Source organism: Miniopterus natalensis, chromosome 2 (genome assembly GCF_054644295.1).
Source record: "Miniopterus natalensis isolate mMinNat1 chromosome 2, mMinNat1.hap1, whole genome shotgun sequence".
Taxonomy (NCBI): Eukaryota; Metazoa; Chordata; class Mammalia; order Chiroptera; family Miniopteridae; genus Miniopterus; species Miniopterus natalensis.
Genome location: NC_142082.1, coordinates 105,943,819 through 105,962,520, shown reverse-complemented (window position 1 = coordinate 105,962,520; position 18,702 = coordinate 105,943,819). Strand labels below are relative to the sequence as shown.

The 18,702-nt window shown below is 48.5% G+C and overlaps 1 protein-coding gene across 2 annotated transcripts in view; it reads left to right on the top strand.

The window, feature by feature from the left end:
- The window catches only part of IQSEC3 (IQ motif and Sec7 domain ArfGEF 3), a 102,052-nt gene that overhangs the window by 36,898 nt on the left and 46,452 nt on the right, over positions 1-18,702 (top strand). For both annotated transcript variants that reach the window (XM_087813859.1, XM_087813858.1), the window contains exon 3: positions 14,023-14,302. In XM_087813859.1, coding sequence (XP_087669985.1) covers positions 14,023-14,302 — 280 coding nt within the window. The remainder of the gene's footprint in view (positions 1-14,022; positions 14,303-18,702) is intronic.

The window sequence follows — 18,702 nt, the reverse complement described above, 5'->3', positions numbered from 1 at the left end:
GGCCAAGGGGAGGTTGCCTGGTAAGCTTCAGAGTCCAGTGGTAAGTTCCCAGAGGCCTTTGCAAGTGTTGGGATCATGTGACCTGACCCAGGGCTGTAAAAATTCCCATGCCCTGGGGTAGAGCATCCCACCTGCTTGGCCCACGTGGGATTCCAGGGACTGAAGACGCTGTGTGGTATGAGACACAGTAGAGATAGGGGAGGGGCTGTCCCTTCTTATTTGGGCTTTTGAGCAGAATTGCTCACCAGTCTCCCGAGGATCTCATGTAGTTACATCAGAATCCTCCTTGGATGGGCTCCTTACCTAAGGGCGACCACAACAAGATGGCAGAAGAATTTGACCCAAGAGCTAGTGAAATCTGCCTCCCAGTGAACTGTATGGCTTGTCACTTTACTTCTCTGTGCCCCACCTGTGTCTTCCCTGCCAGACTCAGTAGGCACAAAAATAAAATAGATGTCAAAACACTGGATACCTTGCAGAAAGTGTTAGGAAAGCTTTGTCTTGTCATGATGTTTGACCTTCTGTTCAGAGGACTTTTCTTAGCTGGGAAACTTGGGTTTGGAGTTAAGTATTTTTCCAGGCCAATTTCCTTGTGTATTTTCCCTACCAGCCCGTGCACCATCCTCTATGACTGGTCTCTTCATGAGGCCTAGGTTGTCACCCAAGGGTACTTAGGAAACTATGGGGGCGAGCAAAGGGCCCACCTTCAAAAAGCTGCTAGTTAGGACAGACAACTTCCTTTCAGTGGCATTTAGAGGTGATCAGAGAATTCCTCTTCATTCACTATTTGTATTTTGTTTCCCCCATCCATGAAAGAGGGAAAGAGAATACCAGCTGTCATTTATTGAGCACTTGCTATGGGCTACACAAGTATTTTTTAATTCTCACTAAAAGCTTATAAAACGTTATTATTATTATTCCCATGTTAGAAACAAAGAAACTGAGGATCAGAGATAATGAATGACTGATCCAAGGCCCTTATGTTTGGCAAATGGCAGAGCGAGGATTTCAACCAAGCATCTGTTGTAGCTTCTACACTCGAGTCAGGTAACAAAAGGGAGGCTTTTTAAAGCACACAAAGTGAAAGGTGAGGCAGGAGGAGTGAACAGCTGGCTCCCACCTCCCTAACCACAGGAAGTGAGCTGCTTAGGGTCAGATTCTTTCAGAAAACTTAGCTTGTTCAGAGACTGAGAAGGCCAGGCCTTTGTTTCCTGCCCCTCCACCCTGTGCATGAGGCTATTTTCAGACTTCAGGCAAATTAGGTAAACACATCAGGGCAACCAAGCTGGAGAGCAAAATGACCCAGATGACATTTTAAAAAGCTCTAGACTTTATTATTTAAAGAAATAAACATAACTAAAGATAATACTTCCAGAACTACAAAATAAAATATACCACAAGGAATGTCTGGCTAGCTCTGTTCAGTCAGCCTTCATTAATGCAGAGTTTTGAACAATTTTCTGGGAAACAAATTCTTTTTTCATTAAATGAAAGTTTTTGTTTGAGCCTTTTGGATATTATTATTTTTTCATTCCCAGAAAGAGTCAACTCTCTTTGCAGGCCTAGAGGTATTTCTAACCTCACTATCTCCTGTGGGTTTTTTTGTTCTGTTTTGTTTTGTTTTTCTCCTCTGAAAGGGCATCTTTACTTATTCGTTTATCTTTTTTTTAATGTTTTTATTGATTTCAGAGAGAGGAAGGGAGAGAAAAGAAGGGAGAGGAAGAGAGATGGAAATATCAATGATGAGAGAGAATCATTGGTTGGCTGCCTCCTGCATGCACCCTACCAAGGATTGAGCACACAACATGGGCATGCGCCCTGACCGGGAATCGAACCATGACCTTCAGGTTCATGGGTCGATACTCAACCACTAAGCCACACCAGCCGGGCTTCATTTATCTTTTAATCAATACTATGACCATGAAAATAATTTATAATTCCAATAAGTGTTTCTGATGTATGACAAAAGGTGTTCTAAATTTGTTTTATAAAATCAAAAAAGAGGAAATAGTCTTGATCTATAGCAAGAGTGGTTTAATCAGACCAGGTATCCTTAAAGACTTTCCTGCCTTTAAAAAGCCTTGTAATGGCTTAAGAAAGGAGCTTTTCCGAGATTTCTTTTGTGACAATTAAAAAGCAAAACGGGAAAGACAGCTATGTCTGAGGGAAGACTGGCATGTGTTGTCTCCAGCAAGGACAGGTGCCAGCGGGAGCAAAGAGAAAGCGTCTGTTCATTTAGAACCTGGGGATGTCATGGCTGGAAATGAGCCAAGGCATGCAGTGGCCCTTTATTGAACAGAGAGGAGACTGAGGACCAAAGGAAGGTGCCTTGCCCAAGGTCTTGCAGCTGGTGAAATGCACAACAAGGGAGAAGCCAGGCTTCCTGATAAAGCTGGTGCTTCCCAGCACCTCACTCAGACAAGGCACTTGCCTTCCCTATGCCTCGGTGTCCTTCGCTATGACATAAGGGGGAGTGTCTAATGCCCAAGGCCCCCCTGTAAGGCAGCGATTCTGTAAGAAGGCACTGTGGCTGGGCCAAGGATGAGACATACACAAGGAGGGACCAGGAGCATCCACCAGCAAGACAAGGAGCAAGTGACATGCTACAGACAGTAGACCCGAGAGGCAGATGGGAAAGGCAGTGTTAGAACCAGTACGAGCATAGGTGAGAACAAAAAGTGTTGGGTAGGCCAGGGCATGTTTTTTTCTTTTTCTGTTTTACGTATTGTTAAAACACAAAAAGAAGTTTTTAAAAGGAGAAAATCCTCACCTCACTCATCACCGACAACCCTTACACAACAGCTCCCTTCATCTTCCCCATTCTCTACACATTTGGGTGCTGCTGTGCCCCCAGAATGCCACAGGGAGAGCATGCCCCCCCCCCCCCATGCTGGAGGCTTCAGCGCTGGTCCTTGACCCTGATGCAGTTCCGCTCACTCCCAGGACAGAAACGATGGGGAAAGAAGGAGGCTGAAGTGGAGAGTCAGCCACGACCTTAACAGTTCAAGTGTGTGGGCATTTTCCAGATGGCAGAGCTCCCTCTCACCCTTTTGCTCATTACTTGAGCCTCACCGCAAGCCTGTTAAAGGTCACGAGGGCAAGAATGACTGTGTCCCTTTTAGAGCTGAGGAAACACTTGGAGAAGAGGAGCCACTTGTTCAGGGTCCGAGGGTGGAAGTTGGCAGAGGTTAAGGTGAGAGCCTGTACGAAGAGTGGGCCACAGGAGCAGTGACGTTAAGGCCTTGTGTCCTCTTTGTCACTCTTTGAGTGTGCTGCCTTGGTCACACACCAGGTGCCACCACCCACACAGACTGGTGGGAGCTTGGTGTTGTCACCATGTTCTAAGTCTAGGCTGAAGTTCTGCAGCTTTGGAGATCAGTTAGGCTACCCTAGGCCCTCTGATTCCAGGGAAACTGACTCACCAGAAACAAATTCATAAGAGACTGACTTATCATATTAGTATGGATTTACTAATTCATAATGAGAAATGATCCTGGAAAACAGGATACTCTTAACTACTGATCAATAAATAACTTCAAATATAAGAGTCCCCTTTCTTCCCAAGGGCAGAGGGCTGAGCACCAGGTGATTTCCACGGATTGCCTTCTAGGTTGGAAAGGAAGAGAGGCGAGGAGGTGGTAAAGAAACCCTGGGCTAAAAGACCAATTCAGAAAGACTTCAAGGAAGCACTGGAATGCCGAGCAGTTGAGAGCATAGACAGAGCAATTCAAATCCAAGTTCTAGTCTTGGCTCAGTCACTTACAAATTCTGTGACCTTGGTTAAATTACTTAAGCATTCTAACCCTCAATTTACTTTATCTGTAAAATGGGGATCACAATACCACTTACCTCTTAGAGTGGTTGGGAGAGTTAAATGAGGTGACGCAAGGCAAGGTGTCTGGCATATAGGCAGCACTCTTTTTAAGAGCAGACAGGGGAAAATCAGTTAAGATCCAGGAGTCCCAGGAGAAGGGGTCTAGAAACTCAGTTTAAAGAGAATGGGCTACTACTTCAGGGGGTGGGGTCGTAGTGGCAGAGCCCTTGGTATAGCATGCAGCAGGGGACACACTACCTTGCGTGTTGTTCAGGGTCATTGAGCCATGTCCTTCACAGAGACGGTCCGTCCCTCCTTTGGGTGGTGGGCAATGGGCATGGAGGAGGAGACAGCCTTTCAGATATTTCTATTCAAACCTAGCCCATGAAATACAGAGTTTTGGCTGGAAAGAGCCCAATATCCAAGAGTAAGAGATAGAGAGAGACAGAGAAAGAGGGACAGGGACTGACTCTGAGAACTGAGGGACCAATTTGGGGAAGAGATCAAAGAAGCTAAAGGCCCAGATGAATGCCAATCAAGCAGGGCCACAGGCTGGAAAAGGAGGTTTTCGAGACATCAGGGCAGGAGAGGAAATGATTTAACCCAGCACCAGGCTGTTCACATTTTTATCAGGACAATCTTGTCAGTCTAACTGTCTGTTACCCTAAGAGAAAGGAGACCATTTAACCACCTCAAGGAAAGGTTTATGGCCTGGCACTGACTCCGCCCTGCCTGTGGAGGGCTCCCCAAGCTGGGATTTCTGAGGCTTCTTCTGATAGCCAGTGTGTGCTGCATTGTCCCTTCCCCCTAAACACTTCTGGAGATGGCCTGTGAAACCCACAGACATGTGGGATGTGGTAGGGCCATTCTGATACTGTAAGCTTGTGAATGGTTCCTACTGCAGCAAGGAATATTGAAGCTAGACGTTAGGAAGGACTTCTAGTAGGAAAGGTGAAGATAAGGAAGGTGATTGTAGGGAAACAGGTAGGAATGTTGCTCCATAGTAACTTGATGGATGTCCAGAGCAATATCCTACACTACAGGTAATTTGCCATTTCCATCTCTTGTGTCACAAGACTCCTGTTTTGGCAAGCACATACCTGTCCGCCATAAGCACCTGTGGGCCATCAGATACATTTCCCCTGGTGTGTGGTGAAACTGAGCCCATGAGGAGCTGGAAGGCTATCTTTCCCTGGAAATGGCTCAGGACAAAAGAAACATCTACTCTGCTGGGGCGAGGTAGGACTGATCTGGGTTGGACCAGGAGGAGGGTGAAATGATGACACTTTAGGTCTCATGCCCTCTGGGTTGGGCTGTATGTACACATGGTTTGTGTAGGTCGCCATCAGAGGGCTCTCTGAGAGATCCAAGAAGGGCAAGAAGAGGGCTTTGTTCTCAGGGAGCAATTGCTCATGAACCAGAAAGAGGGGAAGCACAACAGGCTCAGATTAAGGTAGGAAACCTACATTTGCTGAGCACCAAATGGGTGCCAGAGGCTTTATGGACATTATTTTGCTAATCCCCCAGCAAAATCATGAGGTAGGTGTCTTAACTTCACCCATGAGGAAATAGGCTCAGAGAAGTTAGGGAACTACTCAGTGCCACACAGATAGGGGGTGGCCAGATTTTAACCACGGTCGGTCTGTCTGGCTCTTAATCTCATATTCATTACACTCTGCTGCCTCCCAGCCCTTGCTGCCTTCTGGTAAGCTTCTCTTGGCATCATCTCTAACTCAGAGCTTCAGTAATTACACCATACAGAAAAGTCCAATACTTCCATTTAGAGAACTCTAGCACAAGACACCAAGAACATAAAAGATGAAAGTTCAAGTTAAGGGACTATTTCTTTATTCTGAAATCACATCCTTCTTACTTTTCATATTCTTTTATAATGTTATAGGGAAACAGAAGAGTGCTTTTAACAATTTTTCTTATTTAGCAAAATAGCATGTTGGAAATCCTAAAAAGGAAAAAGATAGTTACTACTTATATAGGGCTCGCTGAGCGTTAGACATATATCACCATATATGTCTTTCATAGAGAGGAAAGTAAGGCGCAAGGAGGTTGAGCAACGTGCCCAAGGCGTCACAGCAGGTGAACGGCAGAGCCAGCATTCAGACCTAGGCAGCCTGGCCCCGAGCCCACACTTGTCGCTGCCACAGTGCTGGCCCCAATCAGGAGTTGGCTGACACTGTCCATGGCCTCATATGCTTCCTCCTCTCAGGGACCCAAGAAGCAATCACACCCTGGACCCAGCTCCCAGATGGTGACCAGCTGATGCTGCTCTTCAGTACACCTCTCTCAGCATCACCTCTGTGACTCCAAACAGTCACGATGGTCCATTTGAAGATCATTGCCCATCCAGGCCCCAGAGGGCCAGCAGGGTGTGGGTCCTTAAGGGACAAGTCCATTTTCTTTCCTGAAAGTCTGCCTTGCTGAAGTAATGGGCACACACAGTACTGCGTGCCAAAGGGGCTTCCTCACCCCTTTAGAGTTTGCAAGACCTGGAGTGTTCCTGAGCCTCCCTGCCCAGCTCACTATGCACACGTGTGCTCCAGCCAGCAGCCACCACCGCTTACATAAAGACAGGAGGGAATCTGCCCCCAAGGAAAACCTGGGAAATGATGAACACAAATGCAGGACAGCGACTCCTCTGAGGAGGGAGGAGGAGCACATGGGTATTAAAGGCTTCTGATGTGCTGTTTCTCTAGCTGGGTGCAAGTGTGCATTTTTCTTTATACCTCACGCATATTATTCATCTGTGCATCATAGAATTGTCCATAAAAAAAAAAAAAAATAAGAAACCCGAGTTCACGAGGCTGTAAATAGTAGGTGCTGTGAGATGGCTTTAGAGCCGTGTGAAGGGGAGCCGTTCTGAGCTTCATCTTAAGGCTAGTGAGATGAGAACAGGAGGAGGAACTGTCTTATCTTAGGGGCGGTAGCACAAGCAGGCATAAAAGTGAGAAAATGCAGGTATATTCAGGTGCACACTGAGTTCCGTCGGCCCGCATGTGTGAAGCTGTGTGCTACGTGTGTGGAGGGGGCAGAGAAGAGGGAGGATGTCTTTAGAGCTTGATTTTGCTACCAGATCCATGCTTATTTGTGAGAAAATAAAATACTCAAAAATATTAGGAGTCCAGGGGCAGTAAAATGGCATTAGTCAGTGTGACCAGATTGGGGCCTGTGAGGGAGCTGTCCTGAGGAAGTTTCTAGATGAGGCCTCTCTGGGGCGTGCCATGTTCTGACATGCCCAGCGGCTAAGATTGCACCGTGGGTGAGCTAAGCAGGGGTGCTTTCCACAGAGGCCCTCTGGGGACAGGCTGCATGAACTGCCCCTTGAGTGGCACCCTTGGTATTGTGGGCCTGGGTGTGGGGAGGGCACGAGCTCAGAGAAGTGCTGTGATCCCTTCGACAGAAAGCCCTACAGACAAACCAAACTGGCCAGCACCTTTTGGAACAGCTGTGAGACCAAAGGCGGGAGTCTCCTTAGAGCAGACAGGAGAGAGAATAACTTATTCTCTCAGGGCCCTTGGGAGGTGGGAGGGAGCTGCTTCTGTCAAAACCAATGAAATCAGGGCAGGGTCTGCAAGAGGAGCCCAGAAAGCCACAGCTGCCCTCCTCCAGGGCATTCTATTCTGAGACCTGGCTTCCAGCTCGGATAATGGAGGTCACAGAGGAGGTGCTGGCATGGATTAAATGACATAGGGAGGCAAAGGGAGGCTTGTGCTGTGTTCTTGGGTGTTGAGGGCTGACTGGTGGGCATAAGCAGGGATGGTGCAGCGTGGGCCCTGGGCTGGTGCAGAAGGAAGGGGAGAGGGAGGAAGCTGGGCCCTCCTTCCTTCCAGATGTCACAGCGTCTTGCTCGAACTGTCAATTTTACGATGAGGAAACAGGTACAGAGAGAAGCCATGTACCTGAAGTTATACCGAACGCTGCGGGCGGAGGGGAGATTAGACCCTGACTCTCAGTGCTCTTACCACCACCTCAAGCAGCATTTTCCAGCCTGTGCTTCGAATGGGCACAGAGTGAATTTGTTTTTAACATTGGCCCTCTGTTCACCTCAACCCTCCCCAGTACCACCTGGGACCTCAAAGGGTACTTGGCTTCCATCATTCAGTGACTATTCTGACCACCTACGATAACTTTATTGATTCAGACAAGGGAGAGAAAGAAGTGTTTTAGTAAAGGCTGAAAAATCTTGAGATGTGAGGCATGTTATTAGCTTTTGTCTGGAAAATGCCTCGTTTCTTTGTCCCAGAAGAGCTTTAAGAAAGGCTGGCCGAGTCTGGGATAATCTAGTGTGGGAGGATCTTCCAGTCTGAGGAGGCCTGCAGCCTTCAAAACACTCCTAGCAAGTCTCTAGTAATTACTGTTCTAGCCACTGTGCCCATGGGAAAGCAGCCCTCCCCCGCCCCCACCCCCATCAATACCGACAAGCCTCAGTGGCTGGCCCTCCAGGCTCCCCCTCATCCTTTCTCCACCATAGTGCCGAGGGCCACCACCCATGCCAGCCTCTGCTATGGAAGTGTGAGCCTGGGTGCCTCGGCCCCTGAGGTCTCTCCAAGCAGGGCCCACACCCTCTCCTCACCCTCACATAGCTCTTCAGCTGCTCCTGTCCCCTCCAGCTCCTCACAGGGACTCAGCTTCTTGTCAGGGGCTGAGTAAGCGCAGATGCTGGGGTCCTGCCAGGTGCCCCCCTTCTCGCTCTTTCCTCTTACAGAAAGGCTAAATTTCCTGTGGTGGCCATCATGCCAACCTAGGAAGTCATTTTACCTCCATCACTCTCTTGGAAAAGAGATCTTCACATCCCCATGTTGCAAGTGAGAAAACTGAGATGAGAAAGTAAGGTATCTTGCTCAAGCTCGCCCAGTTAGTAAGTTGCAGAGCCAGGGACCTCACTCCACTCAAGCTTTCTTACTTGTGAACGAGGATTCCCTGTGTTGAGGTCACGGTGACCAGTGTCGGAAAGCTCTGTGGTGTGTGGTACCCAAATATTTTGTCTGTACTAGCAGAGCTGCCTACAGCCCTTGGCACTGTCCTCAGCATATGGAAGATAATCCGTGATCATCTCTTCAGAATAGTGTTTTTAGCCTGGATCCACGGGGTCTGTAAGGCCTCTGAAGACAGAGATAAAATTTGGTGTGTATGATATAATGCGCACTTTTCTGGGAAGAGAGCCCAGAGTTCTTATCAAAGGTGCTAGAACTCAGAAATGCTCACAGGCATTATAGCAGCTGCATTTTAGAAAGTCAACTCTGGTAGCAGAGATGGTAGGTAGGCTGGGGTGGTCACTGGAACCCCAAGAGAGTCGCACATGCGCCAGGACGAGGCATGCTCAGCAGGGACCCAGCACCCTTCTGAGCACAAGCTGGCTCTCCACATTAGTGACCCTTCCCCAATGTGATGTTCAGCTTCAACATACAGGTCATTCTGCTCTTGGGCACATGTATTATCCTTCTGAGTGACTCTTGTTCCCTCAATTTCTCAAAGACTTTCATTTCCCATACTCTAATCCTGTGTTCTCATATGTAGAATAACCTCCATGGATGGCCTGGGCCCTGTATATGTATCAGCCTAATACCATCTGGGCACAACCAAAGCCTTCTAAGAACCTCTCACTTTGGTGCCACCCACATTCTACTTATTACCTTCTCAAATGGATGCCCCAACCAGGGGAAGATTCTTGTGACTAGCATCTCCCATATGTCAGCAGTGACTTTTAATTTCTCCAGGCTAGTGGACTGCCATTCAAGAGATCTGTTTCTGCAGCTGGATATGAGCCCAGTACAGCTAAGATCACCAGGATCCCTCTCCAGGAGCTCAAGGGAGGGGCTTACAAGAAGCTATGCAGGTCACAGAGTGAATTCCACATGATTCCTGTCCAAGTGCCAGGCTGCCTGGAATCTGACCCACTAGGGACGGCAGTTTCATGATGTGAGGTCAGCCCAGCGAACTCTGGAAGCTTAAGTGACACATAGATTATGTCTTGGGAGTAATGATGTCCCAGGTACTGGAACAATGGGCTTCCAATTCCATAAGCGACTATGGATTAAGGACAATGGTCCTTCCAGCTATGACAATGTAAGATGAAGATTCAAACCTCTTTCCTCGGACCATCTTTAGAGATGGAGTGCAGAGCGGGAAACGGAGGCTGGTAACATCTTGTTGATTCTCAGCCTTTAAATAGGAGCCTTAGCCGGTTTTGCTCAGTGGTTAGAGCGTCGGCCCTCAGACTGAAGGGTCTTGGGTTCAGTTCCAGTCAAGGGCACGTACCTCGGTTGCAGGCTCAATCCCCGGCCCTGGTCGGAGCCCGTGTGGGAGGCAACGAATCAATGTGTCTCTCTCACATCGATGTTTCTCTCTCTGTCTCTTCCCGTCCCTTCCACTCTCTCTAAAAAATCAATGGAAAAAATATCCTCAGGTGAGGATTAACAAAAATAAATAATAAATAAATAAGTAAGTAAGTAAGTAAATAAATAAATAAATAAATAAAAAATAAATGAATAGAGGTGCTGAACACAAAGGCTTCCACTGCTCCCCGACAAAGTGACCAAAGCACAAGTCCACACAACAGGCACTGGATAAATGCCCACCCAGGGGATGCCGCACTGTGGTGGTGACAGTTAAAGGGACTGCCTGTAGGTGGTGAATACACACAGATTCCTCAGAGGCCATGTATCCTGTGACTTGGTGACATCCCAGAGCAAGGCCCTTCACTGTGTGGTTGCTTCTGTGGATGGAGAACAGGGGTGGGAGGAAGCCAGTCCATCTTCAGTCTTCTCCCTAAACACCCTGGGAGTTAGTCTGGAGAACTGGGAAAGGCCAGAAGGTGTGATGAAAAAACTCCAATTGTTTCTGTTTCATGAAGGTTGACAGGAAGACTAAATGTTGAGAACCCTTTCCACTTAGGAACTCTCCACGTTATTTCCTGGGATTCCTTTGAGACTCCATGCTGTAGGGTCCCAGCTCAAAATACAACCACCTCTGCCATCACCACTTATCAGGGACGCAGTGTGCCAGGCACTGTACTAGGTGCTTTGCAAGCTACGTCTATTTCTCACAGCAACCTTGTAAAAGAGTTATTAGGATGCCCATTTGTAGATGAGGAAGTTAGATAACTTGCTCAAGGTCACATAGTAGATAGCAGACCTTGGTTCTAAAGAGTCCTGAAACCAAAACGTATGTTCTTTGCCCTCCATTATATAACTTTAAACTTTGCCATATTAATGACAGCAGTCCTGGGTTTCCATAGTCACCTTCTACCACACGCACGGAGAAGTCTAAGGAAGGAAGGCAAGGACAGGGTCCCCTTTCTACACTCTGGGAGGAGGGCCACAGTCTCTTAGGTCCCTGTGTACATAGGTGGGAAAGGTGGAGTTGGTTGCACCAGCCAGAAAGCCTGGATCCTTGGGGTCGGTGGGCCTTGTTGGATTGGTCTCAGCACTGCAACCCGAGCTCCCAGAATGTCTGAGTCAGCAGGGTCCTGAGAGATGAGTAAGCTCCCCTCAGGTGACTGGTGAGGAAACTGACCCAGGAGGAGGACATGAATTACTCAAAGCCTCACAGCTATTTAGAAGCATTGCGTGTGCATGAGTGTGTGTGTGGGGGGAGGTGTGTGTGGGAGGGTCGTGTGTCTGTGAGTGGAAATGGCAGTGGGGTAGCCTAACTCCTAGGCCTGTGAATGAGTTCAGGTGAGAAGTCCTTGGAGCCTTTGTCTATATCCAGAAGGGTGGCCCACAAAGAAGGTTATTTTAAAATTTTGTTTTGTTTTAATATAAGTAGTTTATTTGGCACAAGGTAACTCTAAGAAGTGTCAATAGGGGAATTGGGACTGAGACACAGAAAAGAAGGAAGCCAACACAGGTTCATTAATGATCAGGTCACTGCTTTGGCCAACTGGGGCTCCATCACATTGGGCACTTTGGGGAGGTGGCATGGAATGTGCCTTAGAGTTGTTTTGCCTGAGGGAGGAGGAAGCTGGTATATTTATCTACCAACCTCTATTGTTGTTGGTTGAGCCTGCTATTGAGTGGCATCCACTCCCCAGAACCTCTTGCCAAGCACACTCCAGCAATCAGGGAAAACTAAAGGCTACTTTAAACGGTGTCTGCAGCCCTGAGTAGCCACCGGCTCTCTAAAGAGTCCTGAAACATTTTGGGTTGGGGAGGCCTTGGGCATCAGTACCAAAAACAGTTGCAGGTGGGACTAGATGTTGTCTTCCAGAGGCTGGTTGTGCTCACAGAGGGAAGGGGCTGTTTCCATGTGCCCTGAAGGGAGAGTGGACAAGAGGAGCTTTAAGCAAGAGGAGTTCAAGTAAGAGTTGTGAAAGAACCTCCTGGTGATACTAGTTTAAAAAACACACACATCTGATATCTAGAGTTCACCCAACTATGTAGCTTCATTGGTGGCCACACAAGAAATGACAGAGCAAAGGAATATGCCATAGCAAGGAGTGGTGCCTTAGGGAGTCTGAGGCTCCTGGTTCCAAGGCAATCCAATGAGCTCTCCTTTATCGGGGGGATGCTGGGAGGACAGATGGAGGTTTAGTGAAGAGAGGGCTCTTCACCCTGCCCTTGGTTATTCTAGCACCAGGGGCTCCAAAGTTGGGTGAAAGCAATAGCAAAAGGTCTCCTCTCTGGTGTGATTTGGGGCATCTTACATGGAGGCAAAGCCTTGGAAGAAATAAGCAAGTCCTAAGGTTGCCTAGCTCTCTAACTAGGGCCACCCCACCTCCCTGCACCCCTGCTCATTTGTGAAAAAGGAGATTGGAAGACTGAACTAGATGACCTCAGGGTCCCTTCCAGTTCTGACCTTCTGTCACTGTCCACTGCAGAGGCCATCCTCTGGCCCTTGGGTTCTCTTCAATTCTGTCATCAGCAAATATTTATTGAGCACTCATCCTTTGCCCAGCACTAAGTGGGGGGAAGGGAATCAGATGGAATACAGGCTCTGGCCTCTGGGAGGGGACTGATGAGAGAAACAGGAGTTAATGTTTATCGAGCACTTACTCTGCCAGGCACTGTGCTAAATGCCTTACATATACTGACTCCTTGACCCACACCCCAATCATAACCCAGTAAGGTAGGTACTAGAACCTCCATTACACAGATGAGAAAACCAGGGCTCAGAGAAAAAGCAACTTGAACAAAGCCACACAGTGGCAGAGATTGGATTTGAGCCCACAATGCTTCTCCTCCTCTGTGAAATAGACAGTGACTCTCTAAGTGCAGGTCCTAGTATTCTAGCAGATAGAGCAGCAAAAGCTGGAGTCACCTGGGAAGGCTCCATGGAGGAAGTGGCTTAACACTGAGCCTTGAGGAAAGTGCAGAATTTGGAGGCTGACTGGGGAAGGGAGCAACCTAAGTGCACTAATGCTCCAGGGCAGGCTGGAGTGTGGTGGTCCAGCTAGCAGGTGTCTTCTTATAGTGGGAGGATAGGTAGCAACTACAGGTCAGCTTGCTTCAGGGAAGAAGAGGAAGAGTGAGGGAAGAACAGATGCTTCCCAAACCCAGCAAAGCAAGAACCGTCCTCTTCATAGACACAGCCCACAAAAGCTGGCATCCACCTGCTTTGGGGGCCCTTTATGCCCCAACCGGGCAAATAAGCATCCCCCAGACACGTTTGGACAAAAGATGGAGCTGAATCAGTGTGGGTCATCTTCCTCCAGCTACCTAAGCCAATGGCCAGAGAGTCAGCCCACTGATAATTATGATAGTTAACACTTATACACAGCAATTACCATGAACCAAGCACTGTTTTAAGAATTTTAGCTAACTTAAGCCTTCCAACATCCCTATGAGGTAGACACTATTATTATGCCTATTTTATAGATGGGGAAATAGGTACAGTGAGGTTAAATAATCTGCTCAGAGTCCCACAGCTAGTAAGAGGCAGAGCCCACATTTTAACCCAGGCAGTCTACTCTTAACCTCTCTGCTCCTCTTCTTCCAAGCAGAGGTTCATGAGCTCTGGCCATAGCTGCTTCTTCCCTCTGTGTGGGATACCAAGTATAGGTCCTCCTTCTTGCTGGGGCTATTCCCTGCCAAGATAGCCCTTCCCTAGAGGGGACTGCAGGAGACACCTTCAGCAGCCCCCACCACTAGAAAGGCCCATCGCTGCCAGACTGCCCGGTTTCTCCCCCACCCCTGTACCCACATGCACCCTGTCCCCCTCTTCCCCAACCGAGCACCGTTGCCTTTTGTTCACAGTGACGGCTCCTGCGCCCAGGCCAGTGGGGGCATGGAGGACTCCGTGGTGGCAGCAGCAGCCGTGGCAGCCGGCAGACCCAGTGCCCATGCCCCGAAGGCTCAAGCCCAGGAGCTGCAGGAGGAGGAGGAGCGGCCAGGGGCAGGGGGTGCCTCCCCGAGGGCTGGCCCGCACCGTGGGGCCTCCCCTGGCCGGCAGCAGCCTGCCCTGGCAACAGGGCTCTGCTCCCACACCCCTGCTGCCTCCGATTACGAGCTCTCCCTTGACCTAAAGAATCAACAGGTACCCAGGGCCTCCAAGGGGGGTGGGAAGGGTGGTGAAGGGGCTGTGCCTTTGGGAGCTGTCCAGGGTGCCAGGGATCTCCCCATCTGGGCCCTCTTCTGCTGCAGCGACACCCCTTTTGCACCAGTTCTCTCAAAATGAGCTAAGTAATCCGCCCTCCCAGCAGCACAATCTCCAAAGCAAGCAGCCTCTACACAGAAGGGTCACATTCTTGCAATGTCAGGCCCTTAGGCAGTGTGTCCAGGGCTCTGCTCCTCTCACCATGTGCAGGACACCTACACTGACCCACAAAGCATTAGGCAAGTGGCCCAGTGTTCTCTGGGGAAGTCCCACTCCACTTCCTACTTATAAGAGATAGCCCAGCTTACATGCCCACTCAAGAGGCAAGCCCCATGCCTAGGTGCACACAGGCTCAAATGAGGTTCAAAGAGTGGTCTCCTGGTAGACTGAGGATTCCCAAGATTAACCCAGATTGGGAGATGCCCAGAGCTCCCCTATTAGAGAACAGGTTCCGTTGAGGGGCCCTAGGCCTTACCTTCTATTCTGTGAAGCAGGAGAAAGTGGTCAGTCACAGGGTCCCCAAGTGATATTGCCAGTTTTTCTTGGCGGACAGTTAACAGACCAGAAGTAAGATCTATAAGTGTGTGTGTGTATGTGTGTGTGCACACCCATGTGCACACGTGTGTGAACATGCTTAGAGAAAGATATTATTACCTGATGTTGTTAAGAAAGAGCCTTGAACTTGGAGCCATAGTTTGTCCTTGCTTTAGTTAACTCTGTGACAGCAGGAATGCCAGTTACACACTCTGAGCATTGGTTTCTCATCAGCAAAATTGGGAATCTGATCTTGAGTCATCTCTCAGGTCTCTTTTGCTCTGAAACGAGTAGATTCTAAGGAACCAATCTTTAACCCAGTGGACAGGTCCTTGGGAAAGGAAGCTAGTAGAACAGTTACTAAGACTGAGCCAAACCAAACCAACGTCATGTCTTTCCTTAGGTGTCAATGCCAATCTATTATCCTGGATCGAGGCCAGCTGTAGTCTGGTGCATCTGGCTCTCATAAAGTATTTGACAAATTCTCTTATGATATCTATGTAGACATGATAGAAAGGAGATTAGATCACTATATAGTCAGGTGGGTTGTTCTCAAACAGAATTCTCAAAAACCTTTATTTTTCCATCAGTGCCAATTCCTAGGTGAGTGGGACGCTATCCTTGGTCCTGTCTGGTTCAATAATTTTAATGTGGCAGTACTTTCTGATGACACAGCTAATAGGGGACAGCTAATACCTTGATAATAGAATTCAGGAGAGAAAGATGGTTTAAATGAAATAAATCAAATTAAATAAGAAAAAAATCTAAAGTTCTGCTCTTTGCTTTGAAAAGCCCACAGCACTAGTATAAGATGGGCAGGCTTGGTCCTGGGAGAAAGACCTTAGGGCTTCAATTCACTGTAAGCTTAAGATGAATCAACAGCTGGTAAAGCAGCTGCCAGAGAAGTGAGGACAGCAGCCTTCACAGAAGGGTAGACAAGACCCCAAAATAAGCGAGCAGCCGGTTGGAGCTCCACACTGACTACTGCTCAGGGCCTGTCTGGACCCTGTCTGGGGCTACATTTGAGGGGGAAATGAGAATCCTGTGGTTATCCTAAGAAGGAAAACAGGATTGGCTGGAATCATATGGAGAAACTGTAGACATGAAAACAAGCTTTAAACATGGAAGAGCTGCCATGTGATAAAGGGACTAGCTGTATTTTCTATCATTCCAAACAAAAATAGTGGTACTAATGTATGAAAGCTATAAGAGAGGAAGATTTTAGCTTGGTTAACATCTAGAGCTGTTACAAACACGGAATGTCTTGCTTGTGAGGTAGTGAGTCCTGTGTCACTGGGAATTCCATGCAGCGGCTGGCACATGCCCACCGGGAGCATCACAGTGTGATCAGAGTGGCCAGTTGGCCCGGATGAGAGAGTCCTCTCAATTCCCCATGACTGCTCCTTGGTGACAGAGACAATCTCTTATTCATCTTTTTACCCTTCCCCTAGCATCTAGCAGAGTGTCTTGGACATAGTAAGAGCCCACTGAGTGAATATTTTTTAATAACTATGATATGCCAAGCAATAAGGGAGTGGGGTACAAAAAGAAGAGAAGCATGGTTCTTACTTGCTCCTCCAAGAGATTACAGTTCAATTTAGGGAGTATCCAGTTAATAACAGCAAAGGAAACTCATGCTTCGTCTTGGGCAGGAGAATTACTTTAATGCTGATGACTAGGTGGGATATGGAGAGTTGTATAGGTTCTGATTAGTACTATGGGCCTTTTTTATAGTGGACATAATTTTAATAGATGGGTTTGCATAGCAGGCCAGCAAGAGTGAGGCAAGAAAGGTGAGGGTTAGAGGTGGCGGGGTCCTCATGCTAGGTGGACCCAACCATGGGAAAAGCTCACCTCCCCGGCTCATGTATCTGTCTGGGCCAAGCGTAGGCTGGGGTTGGGAAGAAGGGGTAAAAGGGATTGATGAGCTAGAGCAAAGTGATTAAAAGCATAGCACACATTTACTAAGAGACTGAGCTCTGCTCCTTTCTCTTCTGCAAATGAACTGTGTTACCTTGGGCAAGTTGCTTAACTCCTCTGGGCCTCATTGTCTCATATCTCTTTGGGGTTTTGCCTCCACTACTGATGTTCCTACTCCCTCCATACTCCTGCACTTGGCCTCCATCACTCCTCTTTATTTGGGACTAACTTTTGGTGTTCCTCTCTCCCCCTGGCAGCTTTCCCCGCCATCCCTACACTGTGCTGGTCGCCCCTTCTCAGCGGTCCCATAGCCCAGATGTTCCCTGTCATAGCCGTTCAGCCCTATATCATCGTTTCTTGTTTCCTTCGCTCCTTGAAAGCAGGACACTTGACTTATATCCCTAGTGCTGAACACAGTGCTTGGCGTGAAGAAGATGCTGGAAAGATGAAAAGGGGAAACTAATAACTCAGGGACCTGAAGGGGGCTTGGGATGGGCATGAAGCCTTGAGCCAAGACCTAATTCCACTTTAGCTTTCTTTGAGATCTAGGCTTTAGTATCCTGATCCCGTGATCTCCACCAGTCACACAAATCCTCGTCGTCCCTGGGCTGGAAGGAATCTTGGACAGTCATCATTTCCCCAGTCCACCAGCCTGCCAGCCCTGCTCCACCCGCAGTCTAGGATCCCAGTCATTCCCCGAGGCTCCTCCCCCTCCCCTGCATCTTCTTCATCCCCATACCCACTGATGCTACCTCTTAACTATTTTCCAAATCCCACCCTCTCTTGCCACCCCTGCCCCACTCTAAGCCACCCCGCCATCATCTCTGGCCTGCACACCTGGGCAAACCCCCACGGATCCCCCTGCTTCAAGCTGTGCCTCTTCCAACCTAATCGCCACACTGCAGCTGAGTCCTCCTTACAAAGGGCACGTCTCATTATGGTACCCACCCCCCCTCGCCCTGCGTGAAAACCTTCCATGGCTCCTCATCCGTGTAGGACAAACACTTCTCCAGGCTCTTCTGCCACCCCACGTCCTGGGATTTTATTTCCTCTGCTGGGAATGCTCCCTACCTGTCCCCCAATCACCTTCCCCTGGGTGATCGCTCCTCATACTTCAAGTCTCAGCCCAGCTGTCCCTGAACCTGGCTGTGTGCTTTTACTGAGAGCCCCACTGCCGGCTCTGCACTGTCTGTCTGGTAGCTGCCCCACTCTAGGGTCAAGGTCTGTGTTGTTCTCAGGGCTATCACAGAGTTGAGCAGATTGTGCACTGAACACTTCCAGGGGTGCTATTCACTTCATAGGCTGTGTGAGGAGCAAAAAATCCCTAGAGCTGGGCACTAGGTGCTGCCCTGCCCTGGCCCACCATTGTTTTCCTACACCCAGTGCAGTCCCTGCCACTTAGGAAATGCTGAACATTGGAGGAATACAGAAAGAAAGAAGAAAGAAAGAAAGAAAGAAAGAAAGAAAGAAAGAGAGAGAGAGAGAGAGAGAGAGAGAGAGAGAGAGAGAGAGAGAGAGAGAAAGAGAGAAAGAAAGAAAGAAAGAAAGAAAGAAAGAAAGAAAGAAAGAAAGAAAGAAAGAGAAAGAAAGAAAGAAAGAAAAAGAAAGAAAGAAAGAAAGAAAGAAAGAAAGAAAGAAAGAAAGAAAGAAAGAAAGAAAGAAAGAAAGAAAGAAAGGAAGGAAGGAAGAAAGAGGCCCTCCCCAGGCTTCCCTGCTCTCCCTGCTCCTAGTCCCCTCCCCTTGGTCGCACAGTGAGCAGGTCCCCTGCGTAGCTCCCTCTGCCCTCACTCCACCTCACAGTGCTCCTTGGAGCTACCACCTTGGGGGAATGCAGATCCCTTTTGGGACCCTTTAGGAAAGACTGTGGCTGTGGCAAGGATATAGAA